The 16,016-nt window shown below is 32.2% G+C and overlaps 2 protein-coding genes across 2 annotated transcripts; one reads left to right on the forward strand and one right to left on the reverse strand.

Moving 5' to 3' along the window:
- Positions 1-7,124: 7,124 nt before the first annotated feature.
- Positions 7,125-11,197, reverse strand: LOC106672057 (transmembrane protein 136-like). Its single transcript, XM_014403163.2, has 4 exons — positions 11,071-11,197; positions 10,276-10,994; positions 7,998-8,018; positions 7,125-7,933 (listed from the first exon to the last, which is right to left on the reverse strand). The coding sequence occupies exons 1-4, from the start codon at positions 11,107-11,109 to the stop codon at positions 7,921-7,923; spliced, it is 792 nt and encodes a 263-aa protein (XP_014258649.1). The 5' UTR covers positions 11,110-11,197; the 3' UTR covers positions 7,125-7,920.
- Positions 11,198-11,546: 349 nt separating this feature from the next.
- On the forward strand, positions 11,547-14,699 carry LOC106672059. Its single transcript, XM_014403164.1, has 4 exons — positions 11,547-11,902; positions 11,960-12,010; positions 14,070-14,129; positions 14,188-14,699. The coding sequence occupies exons 1-4, from the start codon at positions 11,796-11,798 to the stop codon at positions 14,681-14,683; spliced, it is 714 nt and encodes a 237-aa protein (XP_014258650.1). The 5' UTR covers positions 11,547-11,795; the 3' UTR covers positions 14,684-14,699.
- The last annotated feature ends 1,317 nt before the right edge of the window (positions 14,700-16,016 follow it).

Below are 16,016 nucleotides of genomic sequence, written 5' to 3' on the forward strand. Positions count from 1 at the left end.
AATTGACTGTTTCCTACCCAACTTCAATGCGCGTATTTTCTTTCTTTTCTTCTTCTTTTTAATACTAAAAGCATTAAACCTCTATGGGTCATTTAGACTGTTGTATTTGTTTATAAAATATTTAAAAAATCAAATGTGCCTCAAATGACTTGACAAGTAATTTTAACGTTATTTATTATATGATTTGAAAACACGCAGTGGGCCGGCGATGACCACAGCTGTTTGTCGGCCCATAAACTTCCCACTTATATATATATTTATATATATATATATATATATATATATATATATATATTCATTGGTATTGGAATTCTTATTTGCTAATTCGATACCTTTCATGAAACAAATCAAAAATTTGAGGATTTGGAAATTTTGTACAGAATGCAAGGAAAATATAGAGGAGTGGTTAGGTATTAGCATAACCTAACATTTCAAATACCTTGGTTAATTTGGTTACAACTTCGAAAACAATCCACAGAAAACGGGAGAAACATCTGCATACTCGCAGAAGAAACAGCAATGTTCGCGAGAAAATGTTTTTAAGGTGTAAAACGAGGATATATACAACTGATAGTAAGCATTTTATTAATTTATATTTGTTTGATTAAAAGCCTAAAAAAAGAGAAATTCAACATTAACATTTTATGCTGATATTATTTATTATTCTTCTCGAAATAAAAATGTTAAAATATAAAATAATTTGTTTTTAACGAGCTGCTTCCAAAGATTAAAAGACCGCATGACGGATCGGTCGTGCTGGTTTAGCATTGCGATGCGCCGTTTTCGCGTTTAATTACTTGTATTTTTTTATCACTCGCCCATTCTCTCTCACTCACACTCTACCCCCCTCCCTCTCTCGCATGTTACATTTTATATATAATNTATATATAATTTGATTATAGTATTATTAATGAAGACCTATTCTAGTTCTATTGCTAAAGAAATCTGACACTTGACGTTGTGCAAATGAAAAACTTACTTCATACTTTAACCAAATCCATCTAATTTAGGCAAATCAGAAAAGGAAAATAAATTTACAAATGATGCGAATACCGCTGAAACGTTGGGTGACTATTCAATAACCGAACAGCAATAACTACTTATTTCTTTCAACTATATTGTTAATAAGAAAAAATTGTACCATTTTTCACATGTGAAACATGTCCTTTTAAATGAAGAAGACAAAAGAAATTAAATAGATTGAAGACTTCTATTTTTTTTTTTCAAAAATGTATAGCAATAAAAGTGAGCCAGGTAAATAAAAAAGAAAGAATATGTCGGAAGGGAAATTGGCTATACAGGCAAATGGGCGAGCCGTTTAAAATTGGACAGTAAAAAGTTTCCTCGGCGACAGCTAAGTCTCTGATCCCAGCCGGTCCTAACTTCGAACAAATCCTCGGGGCTCCATCTGTGATCGTCGGAAATCTCTAACCGACCCCCAGATTTCTCAGGAAAAGTAATGCTTTCCGGCTAGGCCGACCATTGAAGAGAAACCTCTTATAAAAGGTCACGTTATTTTCCGTTTAGCAGCTCTTTCTTCGCGAAACAAACAAAAAAACCGTTGACAGCGATTGTAGCCTGTACCTTTATCGTATCTCTATGGCCGGCCTTCTTTGTGTAAAAAAATCATCCTGCATGGAACAAATTTCTATGCTCGCCCCGGTCCGTGTTACTTTACTTAAGCCAAAAGTGCACCACAAGTAAACTTCCTTTTGTTTTATTTGCATAAATAATTCCTCAATTATTCGGACAAGGTTAGAAAATTACAAGGTACATATACTGAGCTACTCATGTTGAGAAAAAAGTTTAAACTTTTCCACTCTGACAGAAGATGATGTACAATTAATGTATAAAGAAATATTAAATGCAATTTTTCAATCAATTAATATTTATGAAAGGTATTGGTTAAGATAAAAAGTCAGTGTCACGAGCGGGATTCGAACCCATGATCTTCGGCTAGATACACCGATACACTACCACTTGAGCTATCGTGACTTCGATCCGCTCCGACACTTACTTCCCATCTTAAAATCATCTCTCGAATTTTCCCTCCCTTTTACCATTTTTCAAATGTCGTGTAATCGATTTGATTCTCGGTGACAAATGAAATGGCCGCGGAGAGCTTTAGTGAAGATATACTTCAGTTTAATTATTAAATCCATTACAGTTCCTGGTCCGATTGACCAATTAACATATTTCAATTAATTAATACTTATGAAAGGTATTGGTTAAGATAAAAAAGTCAGTGTCACGCGCGGGATTTGAACCCACGATCTTAATCAACAGAATAATCAACAACCACAACTCTACAATAACAACATCTGCTATTACTAATAATACTACATCAAATTTATAAAATACAGACAAACCAACATACATTTCCATGCCATTCATTCACGGCCTATCACATAAATTAAACATATTTATCTCTTCTGATAACTTTAAATAGCTTTCAAAAACTATAAAACTAATCACACAATTTTTTCCAAAATGAAAGATCCCACACCAGTAACAAACAAGTCTGCCGTAATATCTGCATAGCCTAATTCTTCAACAATTTAGCAGTCATTTCCCTAATTATCCCCGTCCATATAATCCTGAAAGGATAATCAGGCCGAATCGTTACCCATTTTTTCCTCTTGTCGGCTCCCTGCACCTCAAAGAAGCCGACTCCTTATAGAAAAATGTTTTTCTATTCTTACTTCCTTTGCCACCCCTGGCAATCTCAACACGACAGACAAAATGAACATTTACTCGGAAACCAAACACTTTGAGTGAGTACAAATACTTTGATTAAGTATAAAAATTCTAGCTTTGTATAAATTCACATTTTTCACATCCTACATGTATTTGTAATATTTAAACAATGTTTATAAATCCCAGGCCCTGAAGATGATCTCAATAAAGATCGAAACGTTGGGACGATAAAGAAAATGTTTTTCTTGACTTACGTCTCACCAGACCGCATATCATGATCTCAATAAAGATCGAAATGTTGGCACGATAAAGAAAATGTTTTTCTTAACCTACGTTACACCAGACCGCATCTCACGATCACCAAATAATAATCACCTCTACAACGTTTTCCTATATTTTATCCAGTTTTTAAATTCCCATCGAAATCGTTTATGATGGAATAGTTTTACAAAACATAATTTATATGCATAGTTTGACAATTTTTGTGGAGTAGGAAGACTAAACGATCATCATTAGGAGGGAAACACTCAGTGACGCGCACTGTACCCTCCCTAGTTTCCCGGGATTTGATAAAAGCAGCCTGCGTTAGACATACACAAATACCGCGAAACAAGTACAAATGCGAGAATAATAACCGGCTGTTGCAAGTTTTGCGGCGAAAGACGAGTAAAAATCGACAATCCTTTATCAAAAAAAAGCTGGGCTTCCTCTCAAGAAAATTAACAAGGCGCGGGACGTACGGATTGTCACGGTTTACTCGAGAAAAAAATCAAATTATTCGCGAATGGAATATATGCCCAGAATATAATAGGGAAACTTCAAAAACAAAACAGGAATATTAATGTCGTAATAATACGAACAAGCCTTTTCAACATTGACAAAACATTACACAATGTGGAACTGTCAGAGAGGAAAGCTTGCACATTTAATTTACTCCCCCTCCGCCCCGTTCAGAAAAGTAATAACTTAGAATTAACTAGCTCTCTAATTAAATAAATTAATTCAAATAGAATCAATGAGAGGTAAAACCAAAATGTCGTCTTTTAATTTAAAAATAAATCAACCGATGGAAAAAGTACGGACGTTGGAATTTCCAATTAACGTCGTAACACGACATAGCTTATCGACGAAGCAACCAATTTTCTACTGGTGCAACATAATAAATTTAAACATGACTAAATGAACTTTGTGCAAATGTTTATTAAGTGTATACCAAAGTCGTCCTTTATAATCAAAATGTGTTTAATTAAGACATTGATAGTGGACACCACAATATTTCCCCTGCAACGATAATTTGTCAAAATATTCATTAGTTCAAAAAGCTTAAAACCATATTTAAAAATTAATTATACAACTTTCAAATTATATAAAGAAAAAGAATTACAACGCATAACTATTACAACCGAGATAATATAGTTTACTGTTTTATGAAAAATTAAAATATCAATTAAAAATAAACATAATTATATAAATGTGCGATGATTAGTGACCGTTAATCGATAATTATTCAGAAATCGTAAGATGCGGTCTGGTGTGTTTTAGAAACCCACTTCACACCAGACCGCATCTCACGATTTCTGAATAATTACTAATTCGTTAGATTTGAGTCCACCTTATTAGTGTCTCCTAAAGTAAAAAAAAAAGAAAAAAAAAACATTTTGAGCCAGAGGGTCCATCACATAAAGGTAGATTCATACAAAATAAAATGATTGGTTATATACGAAGGTCAAAACATCAGACCCTATCCAAAAAGCCACATACTGTTTATTGTACTGATTTTAACAACTGCTCTATTAAATATATTATGAATGAAAAAACATAAATTGGACTGTAAAAATAAAAATAAAAATAAGAACGGTACAGTAGTTGGTTTCATGCATGGGAGTCATTGAACCTCTTCGGACGTGATAGTCCTACTATTCTGCTTGAGAACCTTCTTTAGAAAAAAATATTAAAAAATGTATTAATAAATAGTTTATATATTTCATTTCTCAGATATGAAATTTACAATTTGATGTTTTATCTCCCTATATTACAATCGAACCAGTTACATTAAAAGCTACAAAAAAATCAAAGATCAATGCGCAATCTAGAAGTGTATTTAGGATTCAACCTAACAGGTTCTTAAACTGTTACTTTGATCTTCCCACGATTAATATAATTAATGCATGTCTAAAGTTCTTTTAGTAATATTTAATTAATGGTAATGTTTCACTTTATTTGAGGAGTGTATCTTTTGTTCGAGGATGTTTCTTGGCATTGGTTGTTTTACAGGCTTTACAGTTGTTGTTTTTTTTTTTGTTTTTTTTGTATTTTAGCTTAATTTTCTTTTAATTCAACCTCATGTGAAACGATATTATATATGTATCATTGAATATGTTCCATTTATCTATAAATTTGTATTTATGTCTATATAGACATATGACAGTATTCTTAATAAAGGCCTGTAGAGCAAGCAATTTTATTCAGAATCATTTCTGTAATTCATGTGATATCTTTGTATATAATGTAAGGATGAATTTAAATTCACTTTTTAATCAGGCCTCTCAACACGACACGCAAGAATGGCACAATTACACAGAAGACAAACACTTTGAGCCCTGAAGATGATCTCTTATAAAGATCGAAACGTTGGCACGATAAAGAAAATGTTTTTCTGAAACCTACATCACTCCAGACCGCATCTCACGATTTCTGAATAATAATTATATAAATTGTGGCTGTATTTTTAATAAACACAAACGTTTGTTAAACGTTGAATAATTATTCAATTTAAGTTAGAACCATATAAAGATATACTGATGGATTCGTAATGTATGAATTAAAAAACTTTAAGAATATTACAACTATCAACATCAATTAAAAAGTAATTTTTTGATTGAACGTATTGGAGAATTTTTAAATTTCTCCATTTGAAATATTACGGCCGTAATCTAAAACCATTGGATTTCGGCCAATTATTAATTTGATATATTGTTTAGTCTAGTTTCAAATTTTTATTTTTTTTTATAGAAAAATTATATAGGATACTTCGGGCCCAGTTTAACTTCAAAATTGCAAAGACGACCCTACACATCCTGACACATCATTTTAAAGGACGTTTTACCCGTAAAATAATGGTGCCATTGGATTTTAAATTGGTCAAAAAATGACAAAGTCATGGCAAAAAGTTCATTTGGTTTGCTATTTATCAATAACATTTCATGTTTGAAATCTAAAAACATGGGATTTGTGCCAATTATTATCGTGTCTGTTTAAAAAAACGTGCAAATTATTATTAAAAAAATATATCAGAAAAAATTAACCAACACGCTTATATATTCCTGGCTTGATTACTCTATTGCACTTTGCGTTCACATTTTTTTACTGTATTTCTCTTTCACAATTACTCACTCGTTCTCATTGTATCTCTCTCTATTTCACTTTCTCACAGAAAAAGAAAGAAAGGAGGGAGAGAGAGAGAGAGAGAGAGAGAGAGAGAAAGAAAGAGAGAGATTGAGAGAGAATCTCCCTATATTATTGTTCTATCGTTTAAATTGCAAAAAAATTTAAAAAATAGGTAAAAAAAATTAATCAACACTCTTAAATCTTACAAATTTAATTATTTCATTGCTCACAGTCTGCACATTTTTCTCTTTATTATGAATATCTGCTCATGTTTGACTTTTTAATATTTTTAGAAACATCTAATCTCTCTCTCACTCACTCACTCACTCACTCACATCTCTCTCTCACACACATACACACACACACACACACAAACACACACAAATATCTTAGAATCTATGTGAATATATGCAACTTACTGTAAGTTTACGATAAGTGACCATTTTCGTCTTTCAGAGCGTTTCGGTCATCATCGGTGTCTCATGAAGTTTAAATGGCAAAAATAACCCCGACCAAACACTAAGATGGCGAAATGCCGAAACGCGTCTGATAGACAAACCAGCGAGGATAGGTAGACCATAATAATCGACACCATTCAAATGACTAATTCTCAACCTCGAAGGCTACACGGAGAAATGCCTCAATTGGAATTTAAACAAAAATTTTTTAACTAAAAACCGGAGGAAATTTAAATAGTTGTCGGTTGAGATGATGAGTTGGTGTCTTGGGGAGCAAAATGATAGCTCAGGAGGTATAGCCCCCGAGTACTAATCCGGAAGTCGTCCCGCTCGTGACACTAATTTTTCATCTCAAACTTCTTTGCATTAAAATCAATATAAAATAAAAGTATACTACAAAAGTTTGTAATTAGTTAAAATAATAAGAATAATAAGTATGTACGAAGATAGGATTATCAATACGAATTATTTATGAACTGTATCATAATAAAACAAACGAACCAAACATTATATTTCAGTAAGAAAAATATATTTCAAATTTTCTAAAATCTGTATTTCTTGGTTTTACTCTGCTCTGAAAATCTACACTATTTAGCTGTAAAACAGTGCTGTAGCGTGCGGTTGAAAGCTCCTCTCCCCCCATTCCGACAACTATTTTTCCAACGGATTTATGCTATCATTTTTTATTGTTGAGAAAAACAAGCATCTAGGTCTTCATCGCAAAAAACCCCTCGTTTATTTATTTTATAATTAAAGGTAAACTGTTGTCCGTTACATTGTTCGTGGGCAAAAAATCTGATACTGCTGATTAAGTTTTTTCTTTATGAAACATAAAATTTTTTATATCTACCTTCTAACTTTCTTATAATATGGTTGAATTAGTCGAGTATTTTTTTGCTTTAATAAATTCCATAAAGGATCAAAAAATATAGAGATTACTTTTGAAATTTGAACATCGGGAATATATATTCGTAAAAAGTCTTGTTTACTTATATTTGATGCTGTTGTGCCTGTGATTTCTATGTACGTTTTGATCCTGTATGAACTTCAATAAACAAATAAAACCTTTTTCTCCGGCGCAGAAGGTTATGCTCTTTTCTTGTAGATCCGTATCGGCATTGAATTTCACTGATCGTTTGATCCTTTACTTTGATACAAACCCCTTCTTTTTTCAAAGGAAAATTGATTGCCTACTACACCCCATTTGATACTTCTTTTCTGAGCCATTCCCCGTAAGCGAATAAGGTTTTATTTAACGAACAATTTTATTTGGTTGTGGATTGTTGTGAATTTTTTCAAATTTAATTGCGTGTGGGAGTGTCTCAGATGTGTTAACACAGCCTTCGTAATAACCACAATTATCTCATTTTATAAACTCTTAATAGAGGTCACTAAAATTTAAAAAAGAAATATATTATGTTAAGCGTAATCAGAAAAAAATATGGCCAAACATACCTTCCTAGCAGTTTTGCAACTCTGAAAACAAAAAATTAGTTAGCAAGATTGACAAACAGTTACTTAGAGATAACAAAACTGTAAATAAATTAAAAATCCAGTCCACAGAGAGATTGTTTCCCTGATTTTTAAAAACTTTACATCTCTTAAACAAAATAGATAATTAAAAACAATGTACGCAATGTTTATTTTTATTGGATTGATACATTTTATGCAAATTGAAAACACAAAACAAAAAATTGATTAACTTCAAGGATGAACAGGGATGTAATCAGACTGGAGGACATTTATCTCTTGGTTTATCTCTAGGTGATTTAAAAACAGCATCAGCATTTTTATTTAAAAACAATTGCTCACTTTGACTTATGATAACATCGTCTAAAACAACTTCATTTGTAGAAAGTATTTATATTTTTTTATTAAGTTAATTTGGTGGTAAAATATTCTATAATCTAAGTTTTGGTTATTTTTGTTCACTAAAACACCAATTATTCTTATGCCAGGAATTTCAATCGCCAAGCCTTTTGGGCCACCATTTGGGGGGTCCCTCTTCAATCCTACATTTTTATAATCCGTAAATGCTTCTTTTTTATTCACATAGTTAAGATTGATTTCTAACTGTTTTAATAAAATTGAATATTTATGACTTTAAATAAAAAGGTTTGAAGGTGAACGAAGGACATTGCTCGAAATGCATAGCGATTCAAATGTATGGGATAAAAAATAATTGTGTACTAAAATAACTAACAACCTATGTTAGGAAGTATTACCAGTTTATTTATTAAGTAGTAGAAGAAAGAAAATAAATGTATTTTCATTAAGTAGTGCATAAACACATAAACATGATTTCAGATAATCATTTATTAATGAACCCTCTCTCTCTCTCACNGATATATTTGATATGCTTCCATTTCATGATTACATGTTTTGCACAATTGTATTGGATTTAGTTTTTTATTTTTTTGTTCTGTGTGTGTGGAAGTATTACATAATTAACAATTAGTGTCACAATAAACAGAAAACAATTGATTAAACTTATAATTTTCCAAAATTGATGCACTTAATAAATTTAAAGAATACTTCAAGGTGTTGTTTTATTAACGTCATTAACGTTTTCATTTTGGGGCCATCGGTTCCCCCAGAGTAGAACGCTTTTTATTAATGCAGATCTACCCTTTTCTTACTTTTCACAATGGTTGATGAGGTGATTCCATCTTTGACTGTCCTGGTTTTTGCAGAAACATGTTGGCGTACCTAAATGTCAAATCAGTGGAAATATTCTCCGTTCCAGCCACGTCCGGCCATGACCTGGGTCAGTTCTCTATTTCCAGGCCTGTCCTCGCTCTCTCTCCCTCTCTCACTCTCTCTCTCTCTCTCTTTCTCTCTCTCTCTCTCTCTCTCTCTCTCTTTCTTTCTTTCTTTCTCTCTCTTTCTTTCTCTCTCTCTCTCTCTCTTTCTCTCTCTCTCTCTTTCTTTCTCTCTCTCTTTCTTTCTTTCTCTCTCGTTCTNCTCTCTCTCTCTCTCTCTCTCTCTCTCTCTCTCTCTCTCTCTCTCTCTCTCTCTTTCTACCTTTCATTCCAATTGCACCCCATACACATTAATTAATCAAATGTAGTGAAATGAAAAGATTTTAAACATATTTTTTGTAATAAAAAAAAACTTTTTTACATATATGGTAGTTACAAAAATGTAGTTCACTTTTTGTAAAGGATAGTGCTACTCAAAAAGGTTTTAGGCAGCTATTCGGATTTCGGCATGTAACACTTATCATCAGGCTAAAGAAACAAACACGTCTCCGCGTTTTTTCGCACGTTCAAAATCCAGCGGCACAAAAAATCATCTGCTCAATCGCGTTGGCAGTGAATTTGCAAGCCAATCCAACAGATCAAATCAAGAGAGGGGTCTCAAGAGGGAGATTTTTTGCCTGATGGTGTGTATTTAATACTCGAATTCCGAATAGCTGCCTAAAACTTCTGTGAATGGAACTATCTTTTCCCAAAGTGAGTTCTTTGGTTTCTTTTTAAGATCCTAGCTTTTATTCCCAACTTATTTCGTGTTCCCCACTAATTACCGATATAAGAATAAAATAATAATTTTGAATAACAGAATCTGTCACTTAGAGCAAACTAGTTTCTAAAAAGTGTAGAACGACATTTGTTGGTAAAACCTTTACCGTTGTTATTACAGATGTTCTAATTTTAAAGTTTCTCTAATTTTCACTGTCAAAAGAACCTTAATTGTTTATAAATCGATAAAGATAAAAAGTTTTGGTACTTACAATGAGCCTGTAACAGGGTGTTTTCGCCGGACCATTATGTAAATGGCGTCATAAAACGCTAGACTCAATATATTCAAGATGATGGCCATCACTTTTATAAACTCGTTCGATACCTTTTGATCCACTAACAAAAGATAAGTGAAATGAGCACCGATGAAGAATCTCTGCGTTACAAATGCGATGACGAAGCACATCTCGTTCAAATTGAACAGCCTCTCGTTTTTCTTATTGAAGCCGTACCTCTTCATTAAATACCTAAAATGCAAGTAGACGTTGGAGGATTCGTACGTCCACATGAAAACGAAGCAGACTGCGGCGTGAGTCCCCGTGATGAGCGGGTACAAGAGACTAATCACAGACGCAACGTGATGTAACAGCATTACTATATCCCTGTGGTCCTCGTATTCCCAATAGACGAAATCGTGTATGAAAAACCCTATAGAAAATATAAGAATGGAGTTCTGGGTCCACGTGTTCAATATCGACGTCTGCAGGACGTTCCGGTGTATGTCTCCAAAGAAACAAATTGCCCCGACGCACAGCATGGTGTGGAGAAGGGAGCATATGTGTAGAACGACATCCTGCGGGTATTTGTTGTAGTATTTGAGGAGAATGTACAACGACTTCCAGAAGAACGTGGAGAACGTGAGGCTGACACCGAGTATCGGCAGAAGTAGGTAGATGTCTATTATATCCGGCTGGTATATGGAAAAATCTTTCTGCAATTAGGAAACATAACATCAAAATGAAGTTCTCCTCTCAAAGGCTAATTTTTAGCAAATCTGTTAAACTTACTGTTAACATCATTTTGAACCGCAACTCTTCAATATTCATCTGGCGACGATAAATTCAGGGAAACGTGTAAAATTCAGATTGAAATTTAAAAAGAAACATTCTGACCAAAATGCATAAAAAATTAGACCTAAAACATATGTTTTAAACGTTTTTAACGGTTAATTTATCATTTCTGTAACGTTAACTTTTTTAAATCGATTAAAGGCAGTGTTCAAAAAGAAAATTAGAAATATTATATATATATATATATAAAATGTGATAATACAAATTTTCAGAATTTACTAGTTGTGTTGTTTTAGTAACATTTAGTACTCTAAGCTGCAGGATCACAAGTACGGCAATTATATATGTACATAATTCCTACAGTACTTCAGTATGATAATTTCACAAGTTTTGAGAGGTTCTTTGCTTTATACTGTTTTATGTACAGAATTTCAACAATAAGTCACAATTGGATTAAATGTTCAGTACGAACGGATTTCTCTAATTGTAAGCTTGACAAATCCGGCTCAAATCCTGCAATGAGTAGAAGGTGGGATAAAAAAAATAAATTGTTAAAATTTTGACAAGACATTCTGTAATCGTTTAATTAATGTTGAACGATAAAAAATAACTGACATATGTTTTTATAATATTCACTAAAATTTAAAGAAACCCCTGGGGGAAATGGAGTTCACCAAGTATTGCAGTTTATCGACAAATGCCGATCACAATTAAATAAGGGTATGACATCAGGGAGAAAAATGATCCCTGAAATCATTATAATTTTAGATATTTATCTTTTCCTTATGCCCTGCTTTCCTGCTAAGCCCCAATTACGCGAGCCCTTCAGGTAAACAACGATTTTCTGTATTTGAAATAAATCTACCTAACGACGAGTTTTTCACAGCAATTTGGAAGATAAAGAAATATCGTTTTTGTTCAAAAGAAAAGAAGATCAGTAAGTAAATTTATAAAAGTAAAGTAAGTTTTAGGTAAGTTGATAATCTAGTTATAAATTCAAATAACAATAATAATTTCTAAGACAAAATGAACTGATTTATAATAAATAAAGGTATCATTCTTATAATTCAAAATTTGTAAAAAGGTGTTCAGATTCTCTTTAACAATGTATCGATCTGAAAGTTAAAGTTGAAATGTTGCTTTATTTATACCCCTAAGTAGTTCCAAAACGAAGAGGTTTGCAAGAAAAATTTAAAATATTTCTGAGCGAATATAAAATAATTTTAAGCTAGTTTGATTTTTTTTAATATAAAGGATATAACGTTATTTTTTTCTAAATTTAAGCCAAAGAATTTTTATCAACCTGATCTTTTATGTACAAAAATTCTTCATTAATAGAGTTAGTAATTTCATTTAAACTTTTTGCCGAATAAAGTATAATAATGCCATTTGCCATCAGCGTAACTAAAGATTTTTCTAAATGTGTGGTGATTAGTGACCGTTAATAGATAATTATTCAGAAATCGTGAGATGCGGTCTGGTGTGATGTAAGTTTCAGAAAAACATTTTCTTTATCGAGCCAACGTTTCGATCTTTATTGAGATCATCTTCAGGGCTCAAAGTGTTTGTCTTCTGTGTAATTGTGCCATTTAGTACCACTTATTTTATTGATGATATTGCACTAGATCAAAATCTAATTTTAATTTTCTGAGCCCTATCAGAAAGATATACTGAAAGAATCTATAATATAGAANTCATATATATAATAAAGATTAAGAGAAGTGCCAATTTTAAACTGCTTTTGATGGTATTGTATCGTCAGTAGATTCAAATACCTTCCTACCTTCAAATAAGGCTTGTTATGCTGATTTTCTAGAAAGAAAAAACAAACTTAATATCAGAAATTATATTATTATTGCAAAAAAAAATAATTTCTCTATTTTTTATACGTTTTTCACTATTTTTTCTAAGAAATAAAGATAAAGAAATGGGTCTACAGTCTATAACAAAAGATAGTATAATAAATGAGTTTTTAAAATATAATGTTAATATCCACAGTGAAAAAGATAAATTTAAAAAAGGAAGAAGGGGAAGAATGATATAATTTGAAATCAATTTAAGTATCCAGTTTGTTCGATAATTATCGAAAATGATTTTGTATCACTGAGGTTTCAAAACAATATTTCTTTTTCAAGTTCTTCAAAACTAATTAGGCTCAACACGAAGGGAATTGGAATAGATTTAGATCTAAGAACTATAAGGTCTGAGTCAAATATTTTATTTTATTTTTAATTTTAACACCCAAATTTGGAATAAAATTGATTAAAGGTTTTTTATTTATAAATAATTGTTAAGTATTTTTTGTGAGATTGGCTTCATAATTAAAAATTGTTTATGGTGATTTGTTTTATCATTTATAACCTTTTTTATTTTATATTTCTATTTTTTACGAGGGTTCGCAACAGCATAGGTCATATCAACCTTCGGCGTGCCGATTTTTAAAAAAAAAAGTCGATTTGTAAGTATGACGGGTTCAAATGCAAGGCCGTAGGATTCGAACCAAAAACCGTTTCAATGCCTAAACCGTTGCAGCCACCGACACCCCTTTTTTATTTCCTAAAACTTTTTTGTGATTAGGAGTATGAATTTGTTTTATAGTAATTTGTTTTTGTAACCATAGATTAATTTTATTTGTAAGAAAATACCTGTATTTTTTTATAATGTGTTTATAAAGTGCAATATATTTTTTTTGTCAATTATCCTTATTTTTATTGGACGTTAGTGACCCCTTTGTCATCCAATTTTTAAGCATGGTTGATTTCATTTTTGTGATTGCAATTAGGCTGGTGTAGTGTGGTTTTTCATGGAATTATAAAGTTTTAAATGTTTTAAATAATCTAATTAGCAATAAATAATAATGTATTTAATTATTTTCAAGCATTTTTTTAAAACAATATTTATTATTCTCTAATTAAGTTATTAATTTATTTATTATTCTCTATTTATTATTATCTATTTATTATTCTCTAATTAAGTTAGTAATTAAAAAATTCTAGGATCACTGATAAAACGACAGTCGATTATGATTGGGTTTGGCCAAACTATAATTTGTTAAGGTAAGTCTCCTGTGTGGTGTGCTTTCAACTCGTACTCTTCTCAACCCTCTTATTTCAGAAAAAACAATTTGAAAAACAAAAGGCAGGACAAGATACAAGAACTGACTTGTTTTTTTGACAAATCATGTCAGAGTGAGAATGATTTTGAAAGGCATAAAGACGATAAGACGTCTCAAGGGACGACCCTCTCGGGTGAAGCGATCGAGAAAGATCATTTGGAATCATTTTTTGACAACAAGAACATTTTTTTCATGAGGAAAATGTCTAACAGCACGATCAGGAATGGTTTTAGTGACAAGCATGAACCCAGTGGTACCAACTGCCCGGTTTTGGTTTGCGCCTTGCTTTCGAGAATTAAAAGAAACAAAGAAATATTCGTCAAAAAAGCGGAAGGAAATCCGCTTAAACGTGTTCGGGATTTGAAACTAGAAAATTTGAAAATGAAATCTCGACCCAAATTAAAAAGTCGAAGATACGATTTAAGTTTTCTAGACTTTCCGTTTGATCTAGAAGGTCATCGTATTGAAAAACCAAAACAAGGCAAATCCAACTAAATTCAACAAAACTCGTAGCTAGATTTATATGATAATAAATTTGGTAAAACAAATAGAATATTTGACACATAGTTCTTTTACATTCGTACAATCGCAAAACAGTATAATGGTCAAAAATGCTTTTATTAGCATCTTAGCAATGTTTGAACGTTAAATAGTATTTAATCTTTATGTAAGGTATTGGTTGAGATAAAAAAGCCAGTGTCACGAGCGGGATTCGAACCCACGACCTTCGGCTAAATACGCCGCTGCTCCACCACTCGATTCGTGACTTCGATCCACTCCGACACCAACTCCCCATCCCAACCTACAACCTTTCGAATGTTAGAAAAATGGCAAAAAGGAAGGAAAATTCGAAAGGCTGTAGGTTGGGATGGGAGTTGGTGTCCGAGAGGATCGAAGTCACGATAGCTCAAGTGGTCGTGGGGATATATACTGGGAACTCTGAAAAGTGCAGTGTACAGTACACCCAGCGAAACGAAGGAACAGCTCATAGAGAAAATTGAAATCATGTGCAATGACATGAAGGAAAGAAGTAAGATAAATGGATCTAATTTTTGTTACCAACTAATAATGTTTCATTAAAAATATGACATATACGATGTTCTTATGTTGCTGCTATCCTGGGTTCAATATCACGTATTTCAGCCATGCAAAGGTTTTAATAAGAAAAGTTCTAACAAAATTATAAGTGAGTAGTCCTTACCCAAAAGAAATACCCAAAGATTTTGATGAAAAGATTATTCCACGAGTCCATTATTTCCAAAAAAACGTGGGTTTTGCCATTTGTTATTCTTTGGGCGGCGACTGTGTTTTCGAAAGCACAAATATTTCAACGGAACTGTTGTTATATTACGGAAAATTTATATGAGTTTGCGAAATAAATGTCAGATTTGTATTTTAACACTTCCAAAGTTGAGAAATTAAGAATTTATGAGAAAAAAAATCTGATTTTAGACTGATTAGGAGTACAAATCGACTGCATGACGCACAATACGACCACAATAAAGCAATCGTACCTATGAACTTGCTGTTGGTCGGAAAAATGTGCTTTTTGGTTCATTTTGAATGGAATACTGAATGTAATGATTAGGTACTATCGTAAAATTTATTTACTTCAGGAATTAGGATTTGCTCTCATGATGCAACTTTGACATACAATGACAGAAAGTAAACAATAAAGTCAAACCCTTTGTTTTGGCAAAACTTCGTAATTTTTGTCCAATTTAAAATCCGATTGCACTATTGTTTGGAGCATAAAAATGATGTGTCAGTATATGTCGAGTCGTATTTGAAATTTTGAAGTTAAACTGGTCTTGAGGTGACCTATATA

The sequence above is a fragment of the Cimex lectularius genome, unplaced genomic scaffold (assembly GCF_000648675.2).
Source record: "Cimex lectularius strain Harlan isolate CLEC.00 unplaced genomic scaffold, Clec_2.1 scaffold309, whole genome shotgun sequence".
Taxonomy (NCBI): Eukaryota; Metazoa; Arthropoda; class Insecta; order Hemiptera; family Cimicidae; genus Cimex; species Cimex lectularius.

Bases quoted from the DNA above. Each gene is read 5' to 3' on its own strand.
- LOC106672059 (XM_014403164.1), top strand. From the start codon at position 11,796: ATGACATCAGGGAGAAAAATGATCCCTGAAATCATTATAATTTTAGAT. The intron at 11,903-11,959 runs GTAAACAACGAT...AGTTTTTCACAG, and splicing joins CAATTACGCGAGCCCTTCAG to CAATTTGGAAGATAAAGAAA. The intron at 12,011-14,069 runs GTAAGTAAATTT...AAAAAATTCTAG, and splicing joins TTCAAAAGAAAAGAAGATCA to GATCACTGATAAAACGACAG.
- LOC106672057 (XM_014403163.2), bottom strand. From the start codon at position 11,109: ATGAATATTGAAGAGTTGCGGTTCAAAATGATGTTAACA. The intron at 10,995-11,070 runs GTAAGTTTAACA...TCCTAATTGCAG, and splicing joins GGTTCAAAATGATGTTAACA to AAAGATTTTTCCATATACCA. The intron at 8,019-10,275 runs GTAAGTACCAAA...TTTTGTTTTCAG, and splicing joins CACCCTGTTACAGGCTCATT to AGTTGCAAAACTGCTAGGAA.